General features: G+C 42.8%; 1 protein-coding gene across 3 annotated transcripts in view; it reads right to left on the bottom strand.

The window, feature by feature from the left end:
- TENM2 (teneurin transmembrane protein 2) overlaps positions 1-25,980 on the bottom strand; it is a 2,186,131-nt gene that overhangs the window by 1,420,864 nt on the left and 739,287 nt on the right. The window contains exon 5 of one of the 3 annotated variants that reach the window (XM_088454943.1): positions 14,478-14,495. The exons of 1 other annotated variant lie outside the window; for it this stretch is intronic. In XM_088454943.1, coding sequence (XP_088311069.1) covers positions 14,478-14,495 — 18 coding nt within the window. Of the gene's footprint in view, positions 1-14,477; positions 14,496-24,681; positions 24,757-25,980 lie in introns of all 3 variants that reach the window. One more of the 3 variants, XM_088454942.1, reaches the window with a different exon arrangement.

Genomic DNA, 25,980 nt, shown 5'->3' with positions numbered 1-25,980 from the left:
AGCGAAGAGCCTCCCTGGCCCCCAGACTATCCCAGCCCTGCAGATCACAGTACATCACAGCCCACCTCTGCCTGCTAATGCAAGTAGTAAATTAAATATTTTTATTCATGTGTGTGTATACATATATATATATAAAGTATATATATATATATATATGTGTGTGTGTTTGTATATATATATATATATATATATATACTGTATATATATATATATATATATATATATATATATATATATTACATACCTTCTAACTGTCCCCATTTCAGCGGAACAGTCCGACTTTTTGGACATTGTACCACCTGCAGGCCACAGTCGTGCATGTGCCTGTCATCTGCATTGTGACGTGGCCTGCCCCACAGCTCCTGGAGCACTGGCCAAGCCCCCAGCATGACGAGAACAGAGACATGGGGCCTGATTCAGCAAGGATTGCAATTGCAAAGCTGCACGCAGGCTATAGATATATGATGTATGCACGCAGGCAGCTTTGCAATTGTGATCCTTGTAGATATGGTTATACAGCATGCTGTGCATTTCTTATCCAAGCTGCGTTGTCCAATGCAGCATCGGATAAACTGCGTAACATCTGCAGGCTAAGGTGACCCATGGGGTCATGCAGCCGGCCGCCGCAATGACCGCCAATGACGGCGACACGCCTCCATTTCGGGTAACGGAGGCTGTCGCCACCCCCTCCCCGCCTCCAAACAGTAGCAGACTGTCAATCACTGACTGTCTGCTACCAGTTTACGAGCGGGCTCGCAGACCTGTTCTGCACATGCGCCGAACGGGTCATGCGTCTGCACAGATTCCCGAACACTGATGAATCAGGCCCATGATGTGAAGCCACACCCCCAAAATGCGCTCACAAGGGGGCGGGGCTGCGCATCAGAGACACATGGAGGGGCTAAATTACTGCCTTGCTCCGGGTGACAAAGCTTCTAGTTTCGTCCCTGCCATATATATCTATATCTAGTGGCTGATGTTATTTTGGCCGTGTATACATTGAGAAATTAGGCCCTAAAAAGCTGCATGTAAAAATAGCGTATTTATACCCTTATACTGAGTCATACACATCGCAAGATGCTTCCAGTTTTAAGTTAGTAGCACGTGTGCCAGGTTTATGTCAGACATACTTGCACCCAGATATGCACAAAAAAAGTGTATAACATGTTTATTTTGGAAATGAAAAACTCATTCAGTATGATTTAAATAAAACCTCTCTATATTATAGCAGATATAATGAAAGTTACCAGCCTGTCCCGAAAAGTTACCTATTGAGATTAAAAAAAAACAAAAAAAAAACTTTTATGCAAACATCCAGATAGCTCCCTCATAGATATGTCAATACAATAATACATGTACATTTGCATACTATATTAATATAGGAAGATAGGAAAGTGCAATTTGGACTTTACAGTTAATTGATGTGGGGATTGGGAGTTCATGCAGGGATTTGCAAAGTAATAGTACAATCCCAGGTTTTCGTGTAATGTGAGAGAGAAAATGTAGGGATCTATTTAGTACTAGCAAGATCTGATTTAAAATAGTAAATTATTCAATTTACTTTGACAGCAGACTATACCCAGTGTTCCATGATGGTGTTTGTGGTTTGTTTGTTTTTTTAATTAAATTTGAAGAAAGTGGGTCAATTAATGAACATTTAAACTTCTTGGAATATAATGGGTATCTGAATAATTTAGTTGATTTTAGCAATAAGAATGCACTAGATGTGATTAATAATAACAGATACTATGATAACTTTATAAGACAATGATCTTAAAACACTGCACCTGTTGTAGTATTGGAAGTAAATTGGGCATACACTGCTCAAAAGAAGTGTGCAATGAATGAATGTGTACTTTTTCCCATATGCTGAGCTGTTTGCCTCTATGGGGTAATATTTACTAAAGTTTGGATTTTTAGAAGTGGAGTTGTTGCCCATAGCAACCAATCAGATTCTAGCTATTATCTTCCAGGTGCTAGAGAAATGACTCCACTTTTAAAAACCCACTTTTAATATACTCCTACTGTATGTCATGTACTTGAATCTTCCTTAAACTAGGGGCAAAAAGCATGCCTACAATTATTCAATAATGTGTATAGTCACTTACGTACAGGCCAGCGAGGGCTACATTTGTGTGAACACCCTCACCGAACTTCCGCCTCTTCGGTTATAACACATGACTCTGAATTATGTGTAATCGCAGTGCAAATGTGGTGGATCTTACGGTTTCAAATATATCTGACTTTAAGAGTTTACATGTGTATAGGAGTCCTGAGAGAGTATCCGTTCAAGTTTGGGTACCTACAGTACAAGTTAGTCCTATCGGTGACTCTCCTTGGGTAATGGAATGCTGCAGAATCCTATTCAACTGCATTGGTAGCTTTCGCCAAGGACCAAGGAGATTTGGATTTCACTGCACTCATTACTAGCATGATAGATCAGCAATAACAATCACTAAGAGATGTCAGCAAGCCATGGTCTGGCACCAGGGGCATAGCCAGAACTTTGTGGTTCCATAGCAATATTTTGAAGGGGCCACGGCTCTAATGCTGCTCTTTACCTCCACATCTGTTGTTCATTTTATGTCCCATAGTCATGCCCTAGTTCATTTATTGAACCATAGTAGCAAGGCTCGGTGCAAGGTTTCTTGGTGCCCTAGGCAAAGCTTTAGCTACTTTCCTCACATGCCAGCTTCTATCTCACATATCCATCTGCCCAGCAGCTCATTCCTCACATGCACATCCCTCCTCCAACATTTCCCTCACTTGCACATTTATTTACCAACCATATTTCCCCCCACACATTTTTGCGTACATATCCTATTGCCCCCAACAAAAGAAACAAGAGGAGTTCTATCTACATAGCGCACTATAGACCACTATTTTTTAAAACATAGAGGGGCCTACTCATCATCACTTAATTTTCACAAAAACAGGTGAAAATGCACATTTTCAGCTGCAATTGTAAAAATTAAGTTATCGGGCCATTCATCAAGAAGGTAAGGCAGGAGATGTCACAGATATCTCCTACTTACCCTTCTCTTGCAGATTGACCCATGTATTCATCAAGCTCCAAAAATATAATATTTTCGGAGCTTGACTGCGGGAGCATTCGCCATCTTAAGTTGGCGAATACTCCTGTTTCGGCATCGCAACCCGCTCCTTCCCTAAGGGAAGAAGGTCCGGGTTGCGATGAGGGATCCTTTCGGATCCCTCCATCCCTGTCCTGCTCCTTCCGCTGGACGTCAGGGATCTTGTGCGCATGTGTGACCTGCAGGTCACGCATGCACACTCCCGTCACTGCTCCGACAGGAGCAGTGAAGTGGCTCGCGGGGACAGCTGATATCGTGAGTCAGAATGTTAATTATCGGGGTCCGTTCAGACCCCGATAATTAATATCATGAATAGGCCCCATAATTATTTAATTTCCCCTAAATTGGGTTTCTGATAAATGAAGTATTAGAAATGATTATAGATAAAGAAGGTCCAGGAGAACATAAGTGAATTCAAATTCTATTTTAACTGTAACCTGCTCAGGATATAATTTTCCATATATTTTTGAAAAAAAGAGAGAGAGAGAGAGAAGTTTTATACATTATACAAGAATAACACGAACTATGTTAACAAAAAGGTGCGCTTCCAATTGTTGGGACCCAGAGTACATGGGGCACTCACTGCAGAGAGTGCACAACGTGCTATGTCCTGCCTCCTACGCCTAACTAACGCTCCATACTCCCTGGCCTGCAGGCAGCACAAACCCAGCCTAGATCCCCATCGCTCAGTGGTGCTCCCAGTCAGTGACTGCTCCCTCCCGCTGACCTGTCCAGTGACTCTGCCGCAGCAGTCTGGCCTGTCACATGTAGGAGTAGTGTGCTGGCAGATGGTGCATACGAAGGTGGTGTGCTCCTATCCTTCCCAGCAGCAAGGACCATTGGGAAGGGAGGAGCACACCACCCTTGGATGCACTGCTATGGGGTAATCCTGTGCAAATCTTTACCATCCCATAGTTTCTCCTAAAGCCGCCTGCCAGCCATGGAGTGCGGGGACACAGAGCATAGCGGCAGCTCCTGAGACCCGTGGCTGCCGCCAGTGTCATATAGTAGAAGAGACATAGTTAATTTGACATTTTTTTGCAGACTAAGCACTGCCCTCCAGGTGCCGGCTCCCTTAGACAGCTGCCTAAAGCTGCCTAATGGTGGCACTGGCACCGTATAGTAGTGTCTTAGTTAATGTTATGCCCCATAGTACTGCCCTAGTTCACATACAAAACATTGCCCCAGTTCATATAATGCCACATTACAGTGCCTACATATTATGATGGTTTACAGTGCCCCCCATCTCAGATTATGCTACATGACAGTGCCCCTATAACAGTACACTATAACATCCACTACACACACCACTCTTACCATATACCACCTACTGAAAATCAGGGACGTTTTAAGCGAGGAGAGGGCCCGTGTGCAGACTCAGGGCATGATTCAGAGATGGATGCTAATACGATTGCAGTTGCGTTTTCATACTCAATGCAGCTGCGAAAATATGCTATTGTCTAAAAAGATCACCTGAGCATAAATACACCCCACTGCTGCCTTCTTACCTGCGTGCTACGACGCATACTTGCGTAAATCGACACACATTGGCGGTCATCTTGTCTTTGTGGCAGGTCTGACTCGGGAGTTCTTCTCTCACGCAGAGGGCTCTCATGCTGTGTATGCACTCGCAGTGGCTAATTTATGCACACCCATGTAACGGCGTTTAAACAGACAGGCACGTCTGCATTTTATTGCCTCACCCCCGTCACCACCCCCAAACACTGACAACCTGTCAATCACTGTGCAATGTATTCTGCAGTGCATATGTAATCGCAGTGTAAACGCAGTGCACGTGCAGTGCGGCTTATATGCATGCGCAATGGTAAACAATCGCTCGATCTGCATACGTAATCACCCTTGCGTTCATCCCTGAATCAAGCCCTCAGTGTGGGTCCCCTCCTCTCTGGCAGTGCAGAAGATTCTGGCTTGGTGCCAGAATCTAGTGTGCATGCATGGGTCTACGGGAAAATGGTGTCTGTGCCTTATTCCTGGGGGCCTCAGTGATTTGCAGATCGATTGCAGCAAACACAGATCTGCCAATCTTGAAAGGCTCATCATTTTACTGGTAACGGTCGGCAAATCTACTGATCATCTCCATATACTAGCAATCTACAGCCCCAATCCATCTGTGAAATCCAACATGTTGGACAACCTGATTTACCAATTCCAATGACTTTTTGGTTGCAATCTGCGATCTGTGAAGCCCATACATTGCAGATTTTTGTACACAATCATCTGCAAATTGCAGAATTGCCACAATCGATTGCTGTTGTATTGGGACCTTTAATCCCACAAAGAGGCTAAAGGACTGTATAGATACTGAATAGCTGGAGTGCATGCTCTTTGGCTGTATAGAGTGTTTACAGGAGAAACAATATGTAGGATGGTGCACATGCTGAGAGGCAGTGGTATTGTGATTGATACATACTGAGACCTTACATAGGATCAATGATACTGAGACATTGCATATCATGAGTAATTGTAGTAGTGTGCATAACATAATAGTAGGATAGGAATTGTTGTAGTACAGGTAAAATACTATATTGTTAGATACACATATAGAATCTGATGCAGAGTTGCCCATAAAAATGGGGTAAATAAAATAATGTATTTGCGCTCCAATGCACAGCTCAAGGTGATGCATTATACCATCTGTGATACTAAGCTGCTGTACTGTATATTATATTTAAGATTGTTATTGAACATTGTTGTTAAATGTTACATATAACATCTCAAATGTTGAGTGTAATCTTTCCTGATATAAGTATCATTGTGCCTATTATGTGCTATGGGGATGTAGTGGCCGTCGGTCTCAATACAGATGCTGGAATCCCGACAAGGGAGTTAAGATAGCCGTCGACATACCAGCACCTATCTTAATCCCGACGCCGGAATACAGGAGGACGCATGCCCGAACAAAGGTAAGCCGAGCCGCCCTTAGTGTTAGCCGCAAGGGGGGGTTAGGTTTAGGTTAGTTAGTGGGGTTAGCATTAGGTTTTGAGGGGGAGGTTAGGGTTAGGCACCCCTAGTGGGGCGGGTTAGCGTCAGGCACTTAGGGGGTAGGATTAGGTTTAGGCACAAAGGGGATAAATTAGGTTTAGGCACTAATGGGGAGGGTTAGGGTGCAGGATGGGAAGGGTTAAGGTTAGGCTACAAGAAGGGAGCATTAGGGGGGGAAGGTAAGTATACTTACCCGATCCCTGACGGGATACCAACCATCGGGATGCCGCTGTCGATATTGTGACAGGCGGCATCCTGACAGCCGGCATTACATACCTATTCCATGTTATGTGTATGAAAGCATATAGATGAATTTTTAATGGTACTGTAGAAATGTATAACTGAAACTGTGCTGCTGCAAGGAAACTATACGTGTTGTGTGTTTGCCTTTAAGTGCCATGTTTAGGACATCTGCTGTAGTATGACAGAATGATTTATAGTGATACAAATGTATAACACAGAGTTCATTTAGAGCACAAATGGAATAGTATTTCTCCAGCTATATTGGCTAATCAATGAAATTAGGTATAAATTGTTACTAAATTGTCAGAATATTTACCTTGCAATTAGCTGTCAGTACGAAGGGCCGAGTTGCACACAAAGTCCATTTTGCATCTCTATTTGTGACTAAATGGGTATAACTAGATGGCAGCTGTGTTTCAAGGGCGGTGTTGTTGGTATGTATATGGAATTGCAGGCTATACATATATCAGTTTTTGGGCAGATCTTGCACCAAAGGGCTTTTTGAAACTGTGCACTGATAGTGATGACAGCTACTTATACAAGTGGATGATAGGGGCGATATTGTCTCATTGATGTGGCCTACTGTGAATACAGGCGGAGATCCCCATTTATTTCTAAGAACGCCATGCGGCCGCATCTGTGGCCAACTCGTATGGTACTTAGAATCAGTCAGGAGTGAAGTACTGATAGTATTGCTGTTTTATGTAATGGTAGTACACACATAAACCCTTTCAGACAAACCTTTTCAGTCTCTTTGGGGGAAAAACCCTTACATATTCTATCACTGTAATACTGATGATTCTAATAAAGAGTCACTGGCTAGATCTCTTTTTTTGGGCTGGTAATCAATGGACCAAATTATGTGAGGTCAGGAAGGTCCCTAGCTACAGAATAAGACAGATGTGAAATGTTGTACAGAAACTGAACCCTGAAATAATGAATGGAATTAGAAAGTAGGCTTCTAATAGAGTTACTCCTCAGGCCTGCAGCATTTCAGGACATATGTCACTTATGGGTATATTCTGTCTAATGGTTAAAAATGGAAGCCTTGGATACTATAAAAATTGACTCAGCTGTTCATAAACGTCCCCCCATATATCACCTTTACTAGAAATAATACATATAATCTGAAAAGAACAGTATTTATCTTCCAGTCACCCACTGCATTTTTCCAAGTAGAGAAATCAGCTATTCTCCAGGCTGTCATCTCAGCCTGTATACAATGTTAAACTTTAAGATAAATAACTCACTCAGCCATGCACTGTTGTGATAGTGAGATGACCCAGTTTAAGATGGCAGCCTACGTGTACAGATGCACTATATATAGTACTGTGTCACAAGCCAGGAATCCCTCAAATATTTATGTAACATATATATTGTTAGTTTTATCAACAATTTGCTATTTCTCTGCTGTACATATTTTATGGGAATATAGCGGTTCAATCATTTACATGCAGGAGAATTTCTCTAATCTCCTGAACATTAGGGGTCTATTCATCATCACTTAATTTTTACAAAAGCAGGTGGAAATGAACATTTTTTACCTCAATTGTAAACATTAAGTTATCGGGCCATTCATCAAGTAGGTAATGCAGGAGATATCACAGATATCCTACTTACCTCATACTTGCCGACATTCAGCTCCCTCCTTCTGGGAGGGATCTGAATGCCTGCAAACAGTGGGGGGCATGGCCGGGCAATGGGTCCATGTCATGACCCCGTCCCCTCCTCACAATGCAGAAAATAAAGGCATTGTGAAGCGGGAGGTGGAGCCACGATGACGCGATTCAGCGCTAATCGCGTCATTGGGCCCCTCGTTGCGGGGGTTTCTAGTAGGTAGTCAGGGGGGAAGGCTGCAGCCGGGAGGCTTGCCTCTCTTTCCGAGGGGTCGGGAGCGGCACCCGATATTCGGGAGGCTCCCGACCAAATCGGGAGGGTAGGCAAGCCTGACTTACCTTCGTCTGGCAGAATGGCCCGCTATCCCCATACTAGTGTATGGGGAATTCATCAAGCTCCGAAAATATAATATTTTTGAAGCTTGAGTGTGGGAGTATTCGCCATCTTCAGTTGGCGAATGCTCCTGCTTATGTATAGCAACCGTCCTTTTGGATCCCTCCGCCCTTCTCCAGCTCCTACCGCTGGATTTCGGGGCTCTTTTGAAAGGAGCAGTGGAGCTGCTCACGGGACAGCTGAATTTCCCATGCTCTAGATTCTGCGGCGCATTAGAATATTAATTATCGGGTTCCCAATAATTAATATCATGAATAGACTCCCTAGCCTTTTTTCTGTGCAACCAATATTGATATTCCTAATTGTAAAATGTGTTAGACACAAATTATATATGACTAAGCTGTACTCCTTGCAGACAGAATAGGCCAGGGTACAGTACTTTCAAATAGGCAAAAGTCAGACTCAGCTCCTTAGATGGGCACAAATAGCGAGTTTTGGCATAGTGCACATGCGCAGAAGCGAAGTTCTGCATTTCTGCGTATCTTCAGGATGACCGGGAGACTTGCCCACTTTTCAGGGCGGCCGGGACCGGCACCCGATTTCCAGGAGCCTCCCGGCTGTTTTGGGAGAATAGACAAGTGTATGGGGGACTGTAATGAGCGTATAGCTGTACTTCTGTGCTATTCTGAGATGTGCATATGGAGAAGGGAAGCCCCCTTCTGCCAGCATAGAGCAGGTGCAAGTGCTGATAGTAATGATGATGGTTGCAAGCAGAAAAACAGTGGTTAGTTTGGTTTCCCGATTGAAACTGCAGGATCCTTGCATCAGCCCTACAGAAACTTACTTTACCATAAGGTAGTAAAACTGAAATCCGCAGTTTTACCCAAAAATGTCAGACTCTGAAACAGCCTCAATATGTAAATATGTATACTCTACCGACATCTTGTTACACTTCATCTATTTCAGAGGAGAAGCACCAATATTGCAATATGTTTAGTACTACTTTATATAGTAAGATAATATTATTTTACCACAACCACAGATGAAAAATATAGGGGTCCTATTCATTATGATAATAATGTGCCCAGTGATAATTAAGGATTGAGCTTGCTGCAAGTTCAATCTAATCTAATTCATCATGCCTCCTATACTTCGTTATCACTTCTGAAAAGCTGCTCTTTCTGTGGAGACAGCTTTTCGGAAATGGGGCATTTATCTCCTGCTCGCCAACCCCGCCGGAGTCTGCTTTTCGGAACTTGATGAATTACATCATTTCCACATCCCCATACTTTAGTATGTGTACTGTGGAAATTATCGGGGGACAATTGTAATCAGGAGATATCAGTGATATCTCCTGCGTTACATGAATGATCAATTACCCTGACAATTTATACAAAAATAGGTGAAAATCTGCTTTTGTAGAAGTGTAGTGATGATATATATGACCCTATAGGACCTATTCATCATAACTTAAAATTCTCTGGAGGTAATTAGGTTTAGAACTCACATGGAGTTCTACCTAAGTACTGGAGGAATTCATCATTCCTCCTCTCCATAACTATCTATTCCGAAAAGCTGTCATTTTTGCAATGACAGCTTTTCGGGAAATAGATCGTTTTCCCTCTCTACACTAACTTACCGCAGCTGGAATCTGTGCTGCGCATGTGCTGTTACATTCATAAAACCAGTGTATGGGCAGCACTACCTACACCTGCGGTCATTTTGTGTGTTCCCCCCCAACCCCTCGTCCCCCCTCCAAAAACCTCCTCCCTGTCCTGCACTTACCTGCCCGTTGCAGCGCCTCTGGCTCCAGTGTCTGCTTTGACACTGTGTTCTCCCTGCAGCCCACTGTACAGTTTAGAAAAAAAAATTTTTTTTTTTTAATCTAAACTTTATTGTGTTGTGCTGGGAGAACACAGTGTCCGAGCAGCCACAGGAGCCAGAGGACGGACCAGAGCGCCGGAGGTAGACGCCGGGGGACCTCACCAGCTGGAAGCAGGTAAGTCTCACCTGCTATTCGCCACCTCACAGTGGCGGATAGTAACTCCATCAAATTCCGAAAATACATAATTTTCGGAATTTGATGAATACCGTAATTTCCATATCCCCATACTAATGTATGGGGAGTGTGGAAATTAATTCAGGCGGACTTAACCAGGAGATATCAGTGATAAGATACTTCATGAATACTAAAATAACGGTATTTAAGAAAAATGTCCTGAAAAACGTTATTTTAGTGTTGATGAATAGGCCCCTATGTGTCCAAAGACACAGCAGAACTGCTAACAGTGTCCATCTCTGTATCAGGACCATTTTCCGCTCTTACACCTATTGTTTTTGCTTTGCTTCCAGCTGAGAACCAGCACCTTTGTCTCTGAGCATGTTTGATTGATGTGCTAGAATGACAGCGTATGTCTAATGACAGCCTAAAACTGATTGTCAGTGTCCTGAATCCCGATCTCAAGCAGCTGCTCTTCACACTGACACTGCATAATGTCTCCTCTCAGCGCTCTGACAGCAAGGAGACTGTGCTGCAGCCACATTATCCTCATATATGAGCCTAATCTGAAGTGAAACCATGGTGCATACCTCCCAACATGCAGAACTGGGACAAAATAAGCTCCACTCTCAATTCACACAGGCAAACCCCAACCCCCATAAATCATGTCTGAAACTCTGTTTCTGGGAAACCAATAAACCTGTCCATGTACTGTACATGCCTTGATTCAAATGCCAAAGTATACTGTCAGTGTACAGACCATACTGGGATAGGACTTAATGCACAGGATCTGTATTAAACAATATTTTATTTTATTTATTTATTAATAGTTTCTTATATAGCGCAGCATATTCCGTTGCGCTTTACAATTGGAAACATAAATAGAACAAAACTGGGTAGTAACACACAGATATATAGGTAGGAAGGCCCTGCTCATAAGCTTACAATCTATAGGGAAATAGGCATTGATACACAAGGATAGGTGCTATATATTGCATTTTGGTCCAGCCAGAATGGAGAGTTTCTTGGTGGACTGCATGATCCAGTCACACAGAAATGTTGACCAAATATCAGGAGGATGTGAAAGAAAGACAATATGTGAGGTTATGTGTGGACTGTGAAAGGGGATGTAATTAGATATGGAAGCTATGAAGGTATGATAGGTGTGATAATTGGTATGGTGTTAATAAACCAACAATGAAAGTGAATAACTGGAGTAACTCCTTTTTGGGAAAATATAAAGGTGTTGGTGGTGCTCCCAGGAAAATATATTAATGATTAATATAGAGTTTTTGCACAGGCAAAAGAAAAAAGTAAATTCCCTATGTGGGGCACTCTTATGGAGCATACACACGGTCAGATTTGTCAGATTTGTCAGATGAACGATTTGAACAAAGATTTGAACGATTTGAATGATCTGAACGATTTGACCAACAATAATAGCTTCATAATGGCGGTAAGGTGCAATCAGGGAGATTACTAGACTCTTCAGGGAGTCAGGGAGATTGCTACTATTCCAGGGAGTCTCCCTGGCAATCAGGGAGAGTTGGCAAATATGGTACAGACCTCATCCAGAGGTGCAAGAATTTGTTCCTGTAGTTCAACAATTTTTTGCTGCTGCACATGTGTGAACATTTGTAGAGACTTGTATGGTGCATGCGATACACAGAGTGTACGCCAAAGGTGCTGCTGCCAATGCCATGGGGACAGACAGTATCAGAAATGTTATGGAAAAGTGCTGGACGTTCCTGGGCAGTGACTGGGAGGGGGCTAGTAATGCACGCAAAATAGTCCGCTCAGTGGGCGTGTTATGGGGGTGTCGCTGGCGTGTCAATGCAAACGGCAGCATTCACAGTCGCATAACTGCAGGTATAGGAGGCCATATTCAGACTGAGAAACTCACCCTGCCAAAGGGCTGGTATAAGTTTGATGGTACAATCAATAGTGTCTTATACAGACACACTAATCAGAATGACAGCGTGCACAGACACTGAAAGTGGGTGTCTCTGCCCTTGTACATTTGGCTGCACGGATAATGATATACACAAGGGAAGAAGGGTGTAGCGGAAATACATAAAGTCGCAGACGGACAGACGCTAATAGTCGCTGCTATGTGCACCTTTGCGTATGACTCAGAGTCAGGCCCTATAAGTAACAATTGAAGTTGTGCCTAAAATGATAACATGCTATTATATCATATCTCCCAACATTGTGAAAGTGAGAAGAGCAGCACTGTGCGACAAACACCTAAAACTGGACCAGCAGCAACAAGTGCTACAAAATACATTGTGGTGAAGGTAATGTACATACATCAGCTCTACCTGCCTCAATGTAGTGAACCATAAAAATAGAAAAGTTGTTTCTATCCTTTGAGTCTGCAGCTGTGATTTATGATGGATCTAAGCAGATGTGGATTGTGGGTCTGATTCAGCAGTGCATGCAAGTGCACTGCTGAACGCAGATGCACGATTATCGGGAATCTGCATGTGTGCAGGACCCATTCTGCAAGTGTGCAGAATGGGTCCTGCTAAGACGCATGCAAACCCTTGAATGCTTCCGACTGATTGACAGGCAGAGGCATTTAAGGAGCGGTATGGGGGTGGGGCAGCCGGCGTTCCCGGAAATGGGGCATGTCCACCCCGTTTTACAGGAGTGACCAGACCAGGGTATGCGTAGTCGTATGCAGTCTGCTGGGCTCGCAACCCGGCCAGCCTGAATAATCTGAGGCTTACTCAGCTGGCCGGCCAGCCACCCGGCGCCGTCCACCATCGTGACCATCGACCACAAATGGTCGCGATGGTGATCCCAGCCTGCGACCTCCGTCGCAATGCTGCGATCACAAATGCAATAGGGGGTGTCATACACCTCCTGCTGCATTTGCATTATTGCAAGGATCGCAATTGTAAAGCTGCCTGCAATTGCGATCTTTGCCGAACCAGGCCTTGTGTTGGATGCCCTGCTCAGGCAGCAAATTGACACACAAACTTAATTAAAGCTGCAATCTCATGTAAAAAATGTGTGGTATTTTTACACATTTTGCTCTAAATCACTGCATCTCAAATACAGTCCACAGGACACATCAACAGAGCATGTTTTCCATATCTCTTCGTTAGAGCACAGGTGTAGTCATTATTCACTGACACATTTAAAAAAAGATCCACAGGTGGTCCTAATTATTAAACTATATATATATATATATATATATATATACATATATATATATATATATATACAATAACTTATCTAAAAATAATGAAATGTTATTGAATAAAAATGTGTGGTAGCAAAGAAAGAATGGCCAATTACAACACTAAAACTCCACCTGCCTTTTACAATCTGGGATTATTACCCCTGCTGCTGGATCACTTACCGCTCCTGTGGCCAGCCGGCTCGCTCCCTGAGCTCAGTTCGTGCGTCCACTATTATCCCTGTAAGACACAAGCCTCATTGTTTCTTGCCTGCTAGGCCGCAGCACACATCCAGCCAGCCCCAGAGTACTGCCGTCCCAATCATGTGATCGTGATCCGGCCAATCACTAGTCAGCCTCAGTCAGCAGGTATCATCTGACACTGCTCATCCAATGCTGGCTATCCCCGGGGTATATATTCCAGTCTCTGGCTCTCAGTCATTGCCAGTACAATGTCTAGCTCAGTCCCTACTGAGTGAAGCTAACTGAGCTCCTGCTGCTTTCATTTGTATCCTGCTAGTGCAGTTCTGATTGTGTTTGCTGCAATAACTCCTATGTCATTATACTCCTGTGCAATCCCCATCTCCAGTTGCATAAGTAATATCCAGCCTTTTCCTGTGTTGCTAATTCTGGTCTGCACCTCTGCAAGTATACACCTGTCTAGCTCAGTCCCTACTGAGTGAAGCTCAATTGTGCTTCGGTTAAATTCGCTTGTTATCCTGCTGGTGCAGTTCTGTCTGTATTTGCTGCACTAACTTCCCTTGTCATTCTACTCCTGTGTAATCAGCATCGCAAGTTGCACAAGTAATTCCAGCTTGTTCCAGTGTGCTGAACCTGTGCTACACCTGTGCAAAGTATGCACCTGTCTGCTCAGGTATATCAGCTGTTCCTGCTTCCCTGGTTATTCCACAGCTACCATCCATTTCGGTGTTCGGTCTGTATCGGATCCTGTCTAGAGTGCTCCTAGACTACAGAGAAAACTCAGTCCAAGCCTGGTAAATACTTCTGCCAAGATCTGCCACTCAAGAGTCCTGGACTACAGAACCAAGTACGAAGAGTGCTTTTATTATTATATTATTACCAAGTAACAACCCAGTTCAGCCTGGTAAATCTACAGCTACACTCTTCTCTGCTACATTCATCATACCATCAACACCGACGTCCCTGGTGGTCTAGTGGGTACGATCCGGCATCCCTCTGCCGAGACCCAGGTTCGCTTCCCGGTCAGGGAAGCATCTATTTACGTGTTAAGAGGTCTCCTCAGGCCTGCCAGCTTTGCATACACACCTCCCACTTCTCAAACAGACATTACCTGACTCTGGTTCCACAAACAAACACAAGTGTGACACAAGCCGAAGGCATTCATCTAGCACCGGACCTTCTCAACAATATTGCAGGACATCTGGAGGTGACAAGTCACCAGCTGGCGCAATGTCTACAGGAAATCTCTACCCATCAATATAAAAGCTCCGCTGCAGGACCTGGTGTCCCTACCCATCCTGCACCTCCCTGAGTTACTGCTGCAGGCCCTGTGTCCCTCAGGGCATCCTTTAAATTGGGATTCCCTCCCATTCTGAATACTCCATCAATGGAACTCTGGCTTCTCCACCTCCATCTACTCCTTCAAAGCATGTTAACACCTATATACAAGGACTTTCTATTGAGTAATTTCTTAGTCAATACACTGGCGTCACGACCCCAGAATGGGAGAACTCTTTCTCTGGAAATACTCAGACATTCTGTAGTCAGGTTCTTGATCAACTTCATATTCTTAATCAAATGTTAATACAGTTACACAGACTTTTGACCAGCATTTTTTCTGTGATACCTGAACTCCTCAGGAATACTACAGATTCAGGTAAGCCTGCTTTGTCATAACTACTGACCAAAAATTTTTTTTAACGGGTCTCCTTGGGAACCAAGACCCCTTTTCCTTTACTGAGAAAATATGTTCATCAGAGTTGCCCGCGGTCCAAGCTCTCTGAGGCTGAACACCAGCGACATAGGAAATTTCATCTCTGCTTGTATTGTGGAAATGCTAAACATTTCATTAAAGACTGCACTCTTTGCAAGAAAGTGTCATGTCTCAAAGCCTACCCATGAGCCTTCTGCAGTCCTGAGAGGGGCATCCGAACTTCTAGAATGGGCATCTGTTCTTACAAGTCCATGTGAGATGCAAGGTGACACAAAATGATTTGAATACTGCCTTCTCAACTTTGTCTTTAAGTTCCTCAAATTCCAGTTTGCATATCACCTGTTCCAGTTCCAGCTAGGATTCTGTTTGCTCCGGTACCACCCGGTATCATCCTCCTCTGGTTACAGCAAATTCAAATACCTCTGGACCCAATCAGGTTCCATCCGTTGGTCCAAAAACGCCTTCAGTCCCAGCTGATTCAAATACCTCTGGACCAAATCCGGTTCCATCCGTTGGTCCAAAAACTCCTTTGTTACCAGCCGATTCAAATACCTCTGAACTCAATCCTGTTCCAATGGTTAGTCTAAAAACTCCTTTGGTCCCAGCCGATTCAAATTCCTCTGGACTCAATCCAGTTCCATTCGTATGTCCGGATCAGTCTTCTTCGGTTCCGGCTGAATCAAGTTCCTCCGGACCCATTTTGGTTCCATCCGTATGTCCTGTTCAGCCTCCTCTGGTTCCAACTGATTCAAGTTCCTCTGGACTCCATCTGGTCCCATCCATAGGTCCAAAGAAAAAATGTTTTTCTTCCATTCTCAATGGAGGAAAGTCTGGTCTACCAACCCAGAAGGGGTGTCTAAGTTGCTTACCCCAGGAAAGGTTTCCAGTGCCCATTCCAGTATCAGCTCAGATTCTGCCCATTCCGGTTCTAGCCTGGATTCTGTCCATTCCGGTTCCAGCCCAGATTCTGCTTCTCAAGTAAAGGACTCCAGTCTGTCGCTCCGGGGAGGGGTTCTGTTTCAACTCTATTAACAAAGTGTTCTGAGTCCACAGCTTTTGTAGGAGATGCAAGTGCCTCAACCTAAGTGGAAGCTTCAAGCACAGGATGGGATTTCAAGTATTCTGATGGTCCCAATTGGGGACTTCAGCCAGCTAATTCCAGGCATGGCATTCTCTCACCAGTCTAAAGTTCCTCAGGCTAGTTCCATTTAAGCTCCTGAGTGTGCATCGCAAGTTTCATCCTCACAGAATTCATCTGATGCTTCATCATCTGTCTACCTTGATGGAGATTTACAGCATTACTACAAACTGGGTAATCAATATCTCACCTTGATGGAGTCTGATCCTTCGTCTGGTGTCACCCATTCCAACTTAACTAGATATTTATTCTTGAACTTTAGGGGGAAAGCTTTAGAATGGGCTAACCCACTTATTGAGTGTAATGATCCTGTGCTCCAGAATTTAGTGATCTTCAGTGATGCAGTACATAAAGAATTTGGTCCAAAAGTATTGAAATCAGATTCCTCTAAGACACCTTCCAAGGTTAATCCAAGTGCTTCTTCTCACGGGCATCTGAATATTCTTCCCGAATTATCAGAAGATGACCAGTTTGAAAAAAGCACAGAAATCACAATCCACTGAGGCTTCTATTTCATCAGTTCTTGACTTTCCTGTTCCAGATTCTATTCAAGTTTGCAAGTCCTCATCTGGTGACTTGACCATCAAGTGTCCATCTGAAGTTCCGACACCTGTTTATTTTGAGGGAGATTTAACACAATTCTGTCTACTAGCATGTCAATACATTGACAATATTTAGTCCATCAATTGGTATCATTCCAGCTAAAGCAATTATATATATTCTCCAGGCCTTCCAAGGCAAAGCCCTGATGGGCTTATTCTCTCATCAAATCCAAGGATCCACTGCTGAATGATCTTCCAGCTTTCATTACAGCTGTTTATCAGGAATTCACTCCCAAGTCTACACAAAACTCTCAGTCCGTGAACTTAGGGGTTAAGTACACTTCCCTGTCTTCTCCTTACTGTGGTTCTTCTGAATATTCCAATTCCTTGGTTACAGCATTTACTCAGTCTTCCAGTCCTCTGAATCATATAGTTTGTGTAGGCTCCACTGCTTCACATTATTTCAAGGATCCTTTGGAATATCAAGCTCCTAATAAGGAGAAGTTGATTCCTAGGGTTGGACTAAGATTCCAATTTTGATTTTGACACTGAAGCTGATTCTAGAAGGTCCCATGTTCCCTGTAAAACTTTTTTTCCTTACAGGAGATTCCAGTTCCTTTGGTTGGTTCAAGACGTTTTCGCAAGAAAAAGAAGAATCGACAAAGATCTTGAGTTATCGCCTTTTGAAAAGTTTACCATCACCAAGATCATCAATCCGATGGTTTATCGTCTACAGATTCCTCCATCACTCAGAATCCCCAATTCCTTTCATTTGTTTCTCCTCAAACCCATTGTTCTCAACAGGTTCCAGACATCGCTTCTCAAGATTCCTCCAGTTAAGACTCATTATGGAGTGGAGTTCGAAATTGAATGTATTATCAATGCTCAATGCTGTTATAGAAAACTCTAGTATGTGGTCCATTGAAAAGGATACGGTCCTGAGGAAAGATCCTGGGTGAGTGCCGAAGATGCTAATGCTCCTCATCTTGTTTCTGGTTTTCATTTCAAGTTCCCTAAAAAACAAAAGAGATGTCCTAAGGTCACTCATCAAGGGGGGGTACTGCCACAACCAGGGCTTATTACCCCTGCCGCTGGATCACTTACCGCTCTTGTGGCCAGCCAGCCCGCTCCCTGAGCTCAATTCATGCATCCACTATTATCCCTGTGAGACACAGGCTTCATTGTTTCCAGCCTATTAGGCCGCAGCACACATCCAGCCAGTCCCGGAGTACTGCTGTCCCGATCACCTGATCGCAATCCAGCCAATCACTAGTTAGCCTGAGTCAGCCGTTATCATCCGACACTGCTCATCCAATCCTGGCTAACCCTGGGGTATATATTCAAGTCTCTGGCTCTCAGTCATTGCCAGTACAATGTCTAGCTGAGTCCCTACTGAGTGAAGCTTACCGAACTCCTGCTGCATTTGTTTGCATCCTGCTAGTGCAGATCTGATTATGTTTGCTGCAATAACTCCTATGTCATTCTACACCTTTGCAATCCGCATCTCTAGTTGCATAGGTAATATCCAACCTGTTCCTATGTGGATGATTCTGGTCTGCACCTGTGCAAGTATACATCTGTTTAGCTCAGTCCCTACTGAGTGGAGCTCAACTGTGCTCCAGTTACATTTGTTTGTTTTTGCTGCATTAACTTACCATGTCATTCTACTCCTGTGTAATCAGCATCTCAAGTTTCACAAGTAATTCCAGCTTGTTCCAGTGTGCTGAACCTGTGCTACACCTGTGCAAAACAGCCACCTGTATGCTCAGGTATATTAGCCGTTCCTGCTTCCCTGGTTCTGTTCCAGTGTGTGAAATCTGTGCTAAACCTGTGCAAAATATCCACCTGTCCGCTCAGGTATATGAGTCATTCCGGCTTCACTGGTTCCGTGCCAGATTATACCACAGCTACCATCCATTCCGGTGTTCGGTCTGTATCTGGTCCTGTCATCTTTAGAGTGCTCCAAAACTAAGAGAAATCCCAGTCCAAACCTGATAAATACTTCTGACAAGATCTGCCACACAAGAGTCCTCGACTACAAAACCAAGTAAGAAGAGTGCTTTTATTATCATCAAGTAACAACCCAGTTAAGCCTGATTAATCTACTGCTACACTCTTCTCTGCTAAATACATCATACCATAAACAACACCGACGTCCCTGGTGGTCTAGTGGGTACGATTCGGTATCCCTCTGCTGAGACCCGGGTTCAATTCCCGGTCAGGGAAGCATCTAAGTTAAGAGGTCTCCTCAGGCCTGCCAGCTTTACATACACACCTCCCACTTCTCAAACAGACATTTACCCAACTCCGGTTCCACAAACAAACACAAGCGTGACACTGCCTGGATATTTAACAAAAATTTGGGACTCCGATGGGGGCCTTCTGCCAGCACATCAGCCCAAATATGGGGCCTTTTGTCATCCCAATCAGAAGAGAGTATGGATAGCTTCGAGATTTGAGGTCGAAATAGGCCTGCAGAAGGCCCACATTTCTTAGCCTGATTGGCAGGTACAAGGCTCTCGCCTTGTACCTGCCAATCAGGCTAAGAAATGTGGGCCTTCTGCAGGCCTATTTCGACCTCAAATCTCGAAGCTATCCATACTCTCTTCTAATGACCATCATTAGAGACCCATCCGCACAGATGGAGCTGCTGAGCCCAGTAGGGCACAAATCAGCCAAAACAGAGCTCTCAGAAGGGAGTGCACTCAAAATCTAATAGAGCATGGTGGCCATTTTCCTTACAGCCTTTCTTTCTCACCCTTAAGCCAACACGAAATGATAGGGAGGAATTTCCAGAAGTAAAAGGCTGATTGACTACCAACATGACTCCATAAACTGCTAATAACTGTGTTTCCCGAGGACAGGATTTTAGAAGCACTGATTTAGTTCAATGTTTATGGTGATTTTTTTTTTTCTGTACCTATTTTTTTTCAAGCTATTGTTAAAGATGTTTAGTTTGCTAAATGTCATGTGACCTCAATTGCAAGTTACTCCCATGGCATAATAATTTACTAAGGTCTTCCCATCTCCAACATGCATGCACAGTGGAAGCGAGGGCACATGCCGCCAGTCCAACGGCTCCAACTGCGATGGAGATGGGACAGACTTAGCATCACAGAAAAGGAGGACCAGGTCAACCATCAAGCCGGGATGGGTTGGAGTTGGGGGTCGGGGGCTTATGGGACAGAGCGGAGCTGGGGGCAGGTCCGGTTGGAGCAGCTATCAGAGCGGGGGTCAGAGCAGTGGAAAGAGGCAAGATCTTTTTGGTAAATTTGTGTGAAAATATTAATTTTCACATTGCGAATTTAGGCATAAAAAATGTATCACATGTGCATTCACAATGCGGATTATGATGAGCAGAGAGGGTTTGGAACTCCTCAGCATGCTTGGTCACAGCCCATTTAGCCTACCAACTTCTCTCTCTCTGCCAACACGTACTGTACATGGAGAAAGGGCTCTGATTCGAGATCAGGTCACCCTATCCTTGAGAAGGAACCACAGCGCTGAGAGATTAGACAGCCATATAAAATTCCTAGACATTTTATAAAAAAGAGGCTCAGGTATTGGAGGATAACATAGAAAAATTGAAACATTTTCATATTCTTATTAAAGTGGTACAAAGTTTGCTGTTTAAATATGAATTTAACAAAACAAAACAACATGTTGGATTCCAGCTTTAATCTGGTGAGACATCTGTGCCCCATCCATTGCCTGACAGTGAATCACAATGCCCAGTAGTGGCTTTGGGTACAGGACAATTCAGGACAGAAGTTATATAGCAGGACCAAACCAACACAATCAACATGTCAGATTTATGGGCAATGTGATGTTTTTTGCCTCTGTAAACTGTGTAAATCATTAAGGAAGATGGAGACTATCAACACATTTATAAACTCTAGAATCAAATACATAAACTACCACATTAACATATTATGATAATGAAATAGAAATATAGCATTTTAAAGAAGCCAGGTATATAGCGTATGGATACAAGCTGACTAAAGTGTTAGAGATTAGAGCAAACTATGCACCACAAAAATGAGGAGTAATGTCAAAATCACCCACTACATAATAAACAGGCTTCTGAGATGGATATCATAAAATGTGTGAGGCTTCAAAACAATGACAGTTGACATGGCTACATGTAGGCAACCACTTTGTTCTCCGAAGCATAGTTATAGGCAAAATCAAAGAAAATGGTTGCCTAGGAAATGTGCTCTACGACTGTGCTGCAGCTCATACCAATCACTATGTATGTGAGTAGTCATTTCTATAAAGGGGAGACTGTTGTCTGTTAACTTTGTAGCCCTAGAGCTATCAAACATGGTCACAGGCATATGATTCCATTATGTTCATACATTTTATTTATTTTTTCAATGTCCTGAAAACAAATCAATTAAACGTATTATGTTGGGAGTTACTGTACCTTAGTCATTTTAACTAAAATACCACTCTTTTTTTCTTGTGCTTGCAATCCGAAAGCCTCAATAAACCCCATGAGCAATTAATCTTCTAACACTAATTAGATATTTGCTAATTAGCGTATGATGTGTGAATTGAAAAACATTTTAGTGCTGAATTGAACAGAGTTTACAAATACATAAACTGTATCCCACTTCTCGCCTAATTATCATATTGTATAAATATTAATAAGGTCACATTGTGCTGTCACTTCCTCACGTGCATGCATTTTGGCTGGGCCTTTTGTCTGAGTGATGGGACTGTCAACATTGTGCATTTACTTCAAGACATTCTTTGCAAAAAAAAAAAATCACCAGAGCTGTCAGCATTTATGCATCGCTTTTCTCTGAATATACCCGTCCCGCTTGGCAATTATTGTGTATCATTTTGGAAATGAAAATGCAGTCTCAAATCAACATCCTTAGTTATTTCTGTTTTCATTTTGATTAAACTGATCGCTACCTAAATGCAATTTGCATGCCAAGTTTAAAAAAAGGCTTAATAGGATCATGGTAGATTACAAATATAAATAAACTTTTGGAATGACACTCTGTCTGTTGTGTCCTTAAACATAAATGCTAATTTTATGGTATGTCAAAAGAAGGTGTGTTAGACATGTGTCATTTTTGATATTGCAACCATGATTCTCAACTGTGTTTGATATACATGCAGAGGTCGACAGTGTTCATTAGGAATAGCCATCAACCATCGATGGTTAACCACAGATAGCCGATTGTTTTGCCATCAATGGCAGAGATCCAATACTTCTCCATCATCGATGGCATAGAGCCCTGCAATGGTTTTTGTTTTTGTCCTCCCTGGAGCCAAGACACAGAGCATAGCTCCAAATCTCCAATATGACTCACGAAGCCCGCCCCAACTGTAATTGGTCAGCTGTAAGGATAAGATAACCATAGATGAGTGAAAACCATTGATCATTCTCTGTCGTGGTGTTAGATGATCGAACTTAACCACCATCCCTAGTGTTCAGCTCCTGAAAAAAATTAGTTAATAAAAGAAAGTAGCTGGGGAAGAGGGGGTGTTTATCCAGAGTGTGTAATAGAAGATGGTTTTCCTTCTTTACTTTCTGCATGTTAAGTTTGCAGCATGTTTTTGTTCCTGTTTATATAGAAATAAAGAGTTCCTATTTGATTATACTTTCTGTTGTTACTGTATAGTGTATTTGCTAACAAGGTGAAAGGAGAAATATATTGTAAATGATCTGTTTCAATAGCGGTGACAGAAAAATACAATCAATTATGCTAGACATTACCTGTTCTGATACTTTTGATAACATTGCTAAATTGTGCTTATATACTGTATATATATGTGTGTTCTCCAAAACAATATAACATGTCTCAATAGTCAGATGGCTGCTGTTGTCCTGTGTGGGCGGTTATCTGTCAGCTGCACTAACAGAGTAAAGCTGGGTACACACTATACGATGTGTGTACCCAACGATGGCACGATGTGATGGGCATGATACATTGCGCCATCCGTACACACTGCACAATGCAGTGGATGATGGCGTGATGTGTAGTTACATGCTGTATTTTGCAGCATGGCATTGTTCATCGCATTGTCCCATCTGCTTTGCTGTACACTAAATGGGACGATGCAATGAACCACCCATGGGCACGATCGCGCGTACACACTATGTAATCTGCACAATATATTGTTCCAAACAGCACCGTAACAATATATCATGCAATGGAACCCGTAGTGTGTACCCAGCTTAACAAGTGATCTGGAAACGTGGCTCAAATACCAAAATACTGACCTGTTATATTTTGCCCCAAATATGTGTGGCCTACAGCATGGGCGTAACTACCAAAGGTGCAAGAGGTGCAGCTGCTATGGGGCCCATCTTCCTTCTCAGTTACATGCTGTGGTATTTACATTTGTCACCATTTGGTGGTACATAGGGGTCCTTACTAATTAATGCTTGCTATGGGGCCTTCAAACACCTAGTTACGCCCCTGGTCTACAATATGTGGAATCTGAAATATCACTGTTATAAGACGGATAAGAGGCTACATTAAATGGTTTAACAAGGTTACCAATCCTTGTTTTCTCTGACAGATTATATAAAGGTCTTTTTTGGCAGTAGCCTGGGGCTTAATGCCGTGACGGGTCCCAGAATGTTCCCATTTAATCTTAGTGATACAGGTACGACATTGATAAATTACAAGTATCTTGTGGTGTGGTACTTTCTCTTCTTTACACTCAACTTGTAGATTTTTGGGGAAAATAAAAAAAGTGTAAGTATGAGGTAGCAAACTTTTAGAGAGACTTGAGAAGCGCACGGGAAGAAATGCATTATTTATTAAAGTGTAACACATTCTAGGGCAGTGGTGGGGAACCTTTTTTCTGCCGAGGGCCACTGTGATATATATAACATTATTTGCGGGCCTAGTACAGACCACGCCCCCTTCACGTGATGTCACATGGGGCGGGGTCACAATTGCCGGTGATTACAACAATGCCTGGAGCATCCTGAGGATCCACCGGGGAGCTGTAGGGGCAGCAGTGTGACCGTCTGAAGCGCCCTAAGGATGCTCTAGGCGGCACTGCTGCATAGATTCTGGCTACAGGGTGCCATTCTAGGCACCCTGCTAGCCAGATGAGGCTAGCAGAAAAAAGCTCAGAGGGCCAGACCAAATGATTCTGTGGGTTTATACGGCCCCTGGTCCTGAGGTTCCCCATCCCTGTTCTAGGGGATGTTATTGTTAATAACACCTTGCTTTGGGGTCTATTCATTATCACTTAAATTCTACAAAAGCAGGTGAAAATGAACATTTTCACCTGCTTTTATCGAAAATAAGCTATGATAACTGTAGCCCAAGTCCTACAGCCCTATGTTAAGTCATAAAATAAAGAAATACTGAAGCCAAGACCTTTCTTTCTCTTAAAAGTGATTTTCCCTGGGCTCTGCTTTGGACAAATATTTCATGAATGTTGAGTGATACAGTAATCACATGTACAGAAAAATATATACAGTGTCTTGAGCAATACCCAGGGCTGATGGGTGTCTTAATCTGCCACATACTATTTTATTTCATGCACTTTGACTTTAAGACATGTAGCCTGTATGACTACATAGGACAACATCATTGGCGAAACACCTTTAAGACATTTAGGGTGTACTTACCACAGAACTGCCTCCTCTTCTGTAGCCTTCTTTTCTGTGATGTCATGGTGTGCATGGTTGATGACATCATCAAACCTAGAGATGCAAAACATCTGGCTTGTAAATAACAGCTATAAAAAAATCTTGGTTTAGTATTTGTCTCTTTGGACAGAACGGATGAAGATATTAAAGCTATTTGAATCCATACTCCTATAAATTAATCATGAATGGGATAAAAACAGCACAGTGTCAGCACTTTTCACGCATTTTGTATGATGTTACCCACCTTATTAGAAATGGCATGCTTTGAATGCTTTGCTTTACCTTCTAATAACTACTTCAGAGACCATTATTCCTGATTTAGAAGTTATTGAGTATAGGTCCCAGGCAGCAGTGGCTCCAGAGGTGGGGCTGCAGCGCAGTCTAAAATTCAAATAGGGGAGCCACACCAACAGCCCTTCCAAACTATGCTAAACATCGCCTGCCGGGGCTCACTGGCAGTTAGTGTGGCTCCCCTATTTGAATTTTGGACTGGGCTGCAGCCCCACCTCTGGAGCCACCACTGGTCCCAGGTGATTGTGCTAAGGTGGCATGCAGTCAGTAATGTTTCTGATGAAGATGGCAGCCGTCCTATGAAACGCATACAAAATGCTGACACTGTGCTGTTTTTATCCCATTCACCTGGGAATTATTTTTAATCATGCATTCAATAAATTGGAATATTTTGGAATCTATTCCTGTGGAATCATATTTTACATACAAAGACTGGGAAGAGCCTTGCTCCATTTTAGACACCTGTGCCCAACAGAGCAATCCCATTCCAATAAATGCAGCCTCATATTACCATAGTAAAGTAATATTATTTTAAAACAAAACAATGCTTTAATCTGAAATATAAATTTTAATGAGCAAAAAAGACCTTTTCAAACTATAAAATGGGATTTAAAATAATGAGTAATAAAGTAACCACACTTACTCATCACTTGTCTTTGAATGCTATTATTTTTGCAGTTAATTTTAGAATTTCAAATTGTTTATTAAAGCAAATAATCATATTTGTTCAATCAAAAGAATTAATTGCAGGTAGAACAACCACTTTGTACACAATACTTCTGAAGAGTGGAATAAAAGAGATTGCAATTTACCATTAGCTTTGCAGTTGCTAAATAATTTGTGTCTAGAAAAACACTTGGGCCTTTTGGGCAAACTACTTATGGAGAATTGCTGGTCATATCACAAATTATGTCTAATTACTGAATTGATGAAATCATGTTTAATGAAAGTTAAGCGGGAGTTGACAAAGGTGACATTGAAATATAA

This window comes from Taudactylus pleione, unplaced genomic scaffold (genome assembly GCF_031769625.1).
Source record: "Taudactylus pleione unplaced genomic scaffold, aTauple2 ptg000637l, whole genome shotgun sequence".
In the NCBI taxonomy this organism is placed as follows: Eukaryota; Metazoa; Chordata; class Amphibia; order Anura; family Myobatrachidae; genus Taudactylus; species Taudactylus pleione.
This window is presented reverse-complemented; position numbering and strand designations above follow the sequence as displayed.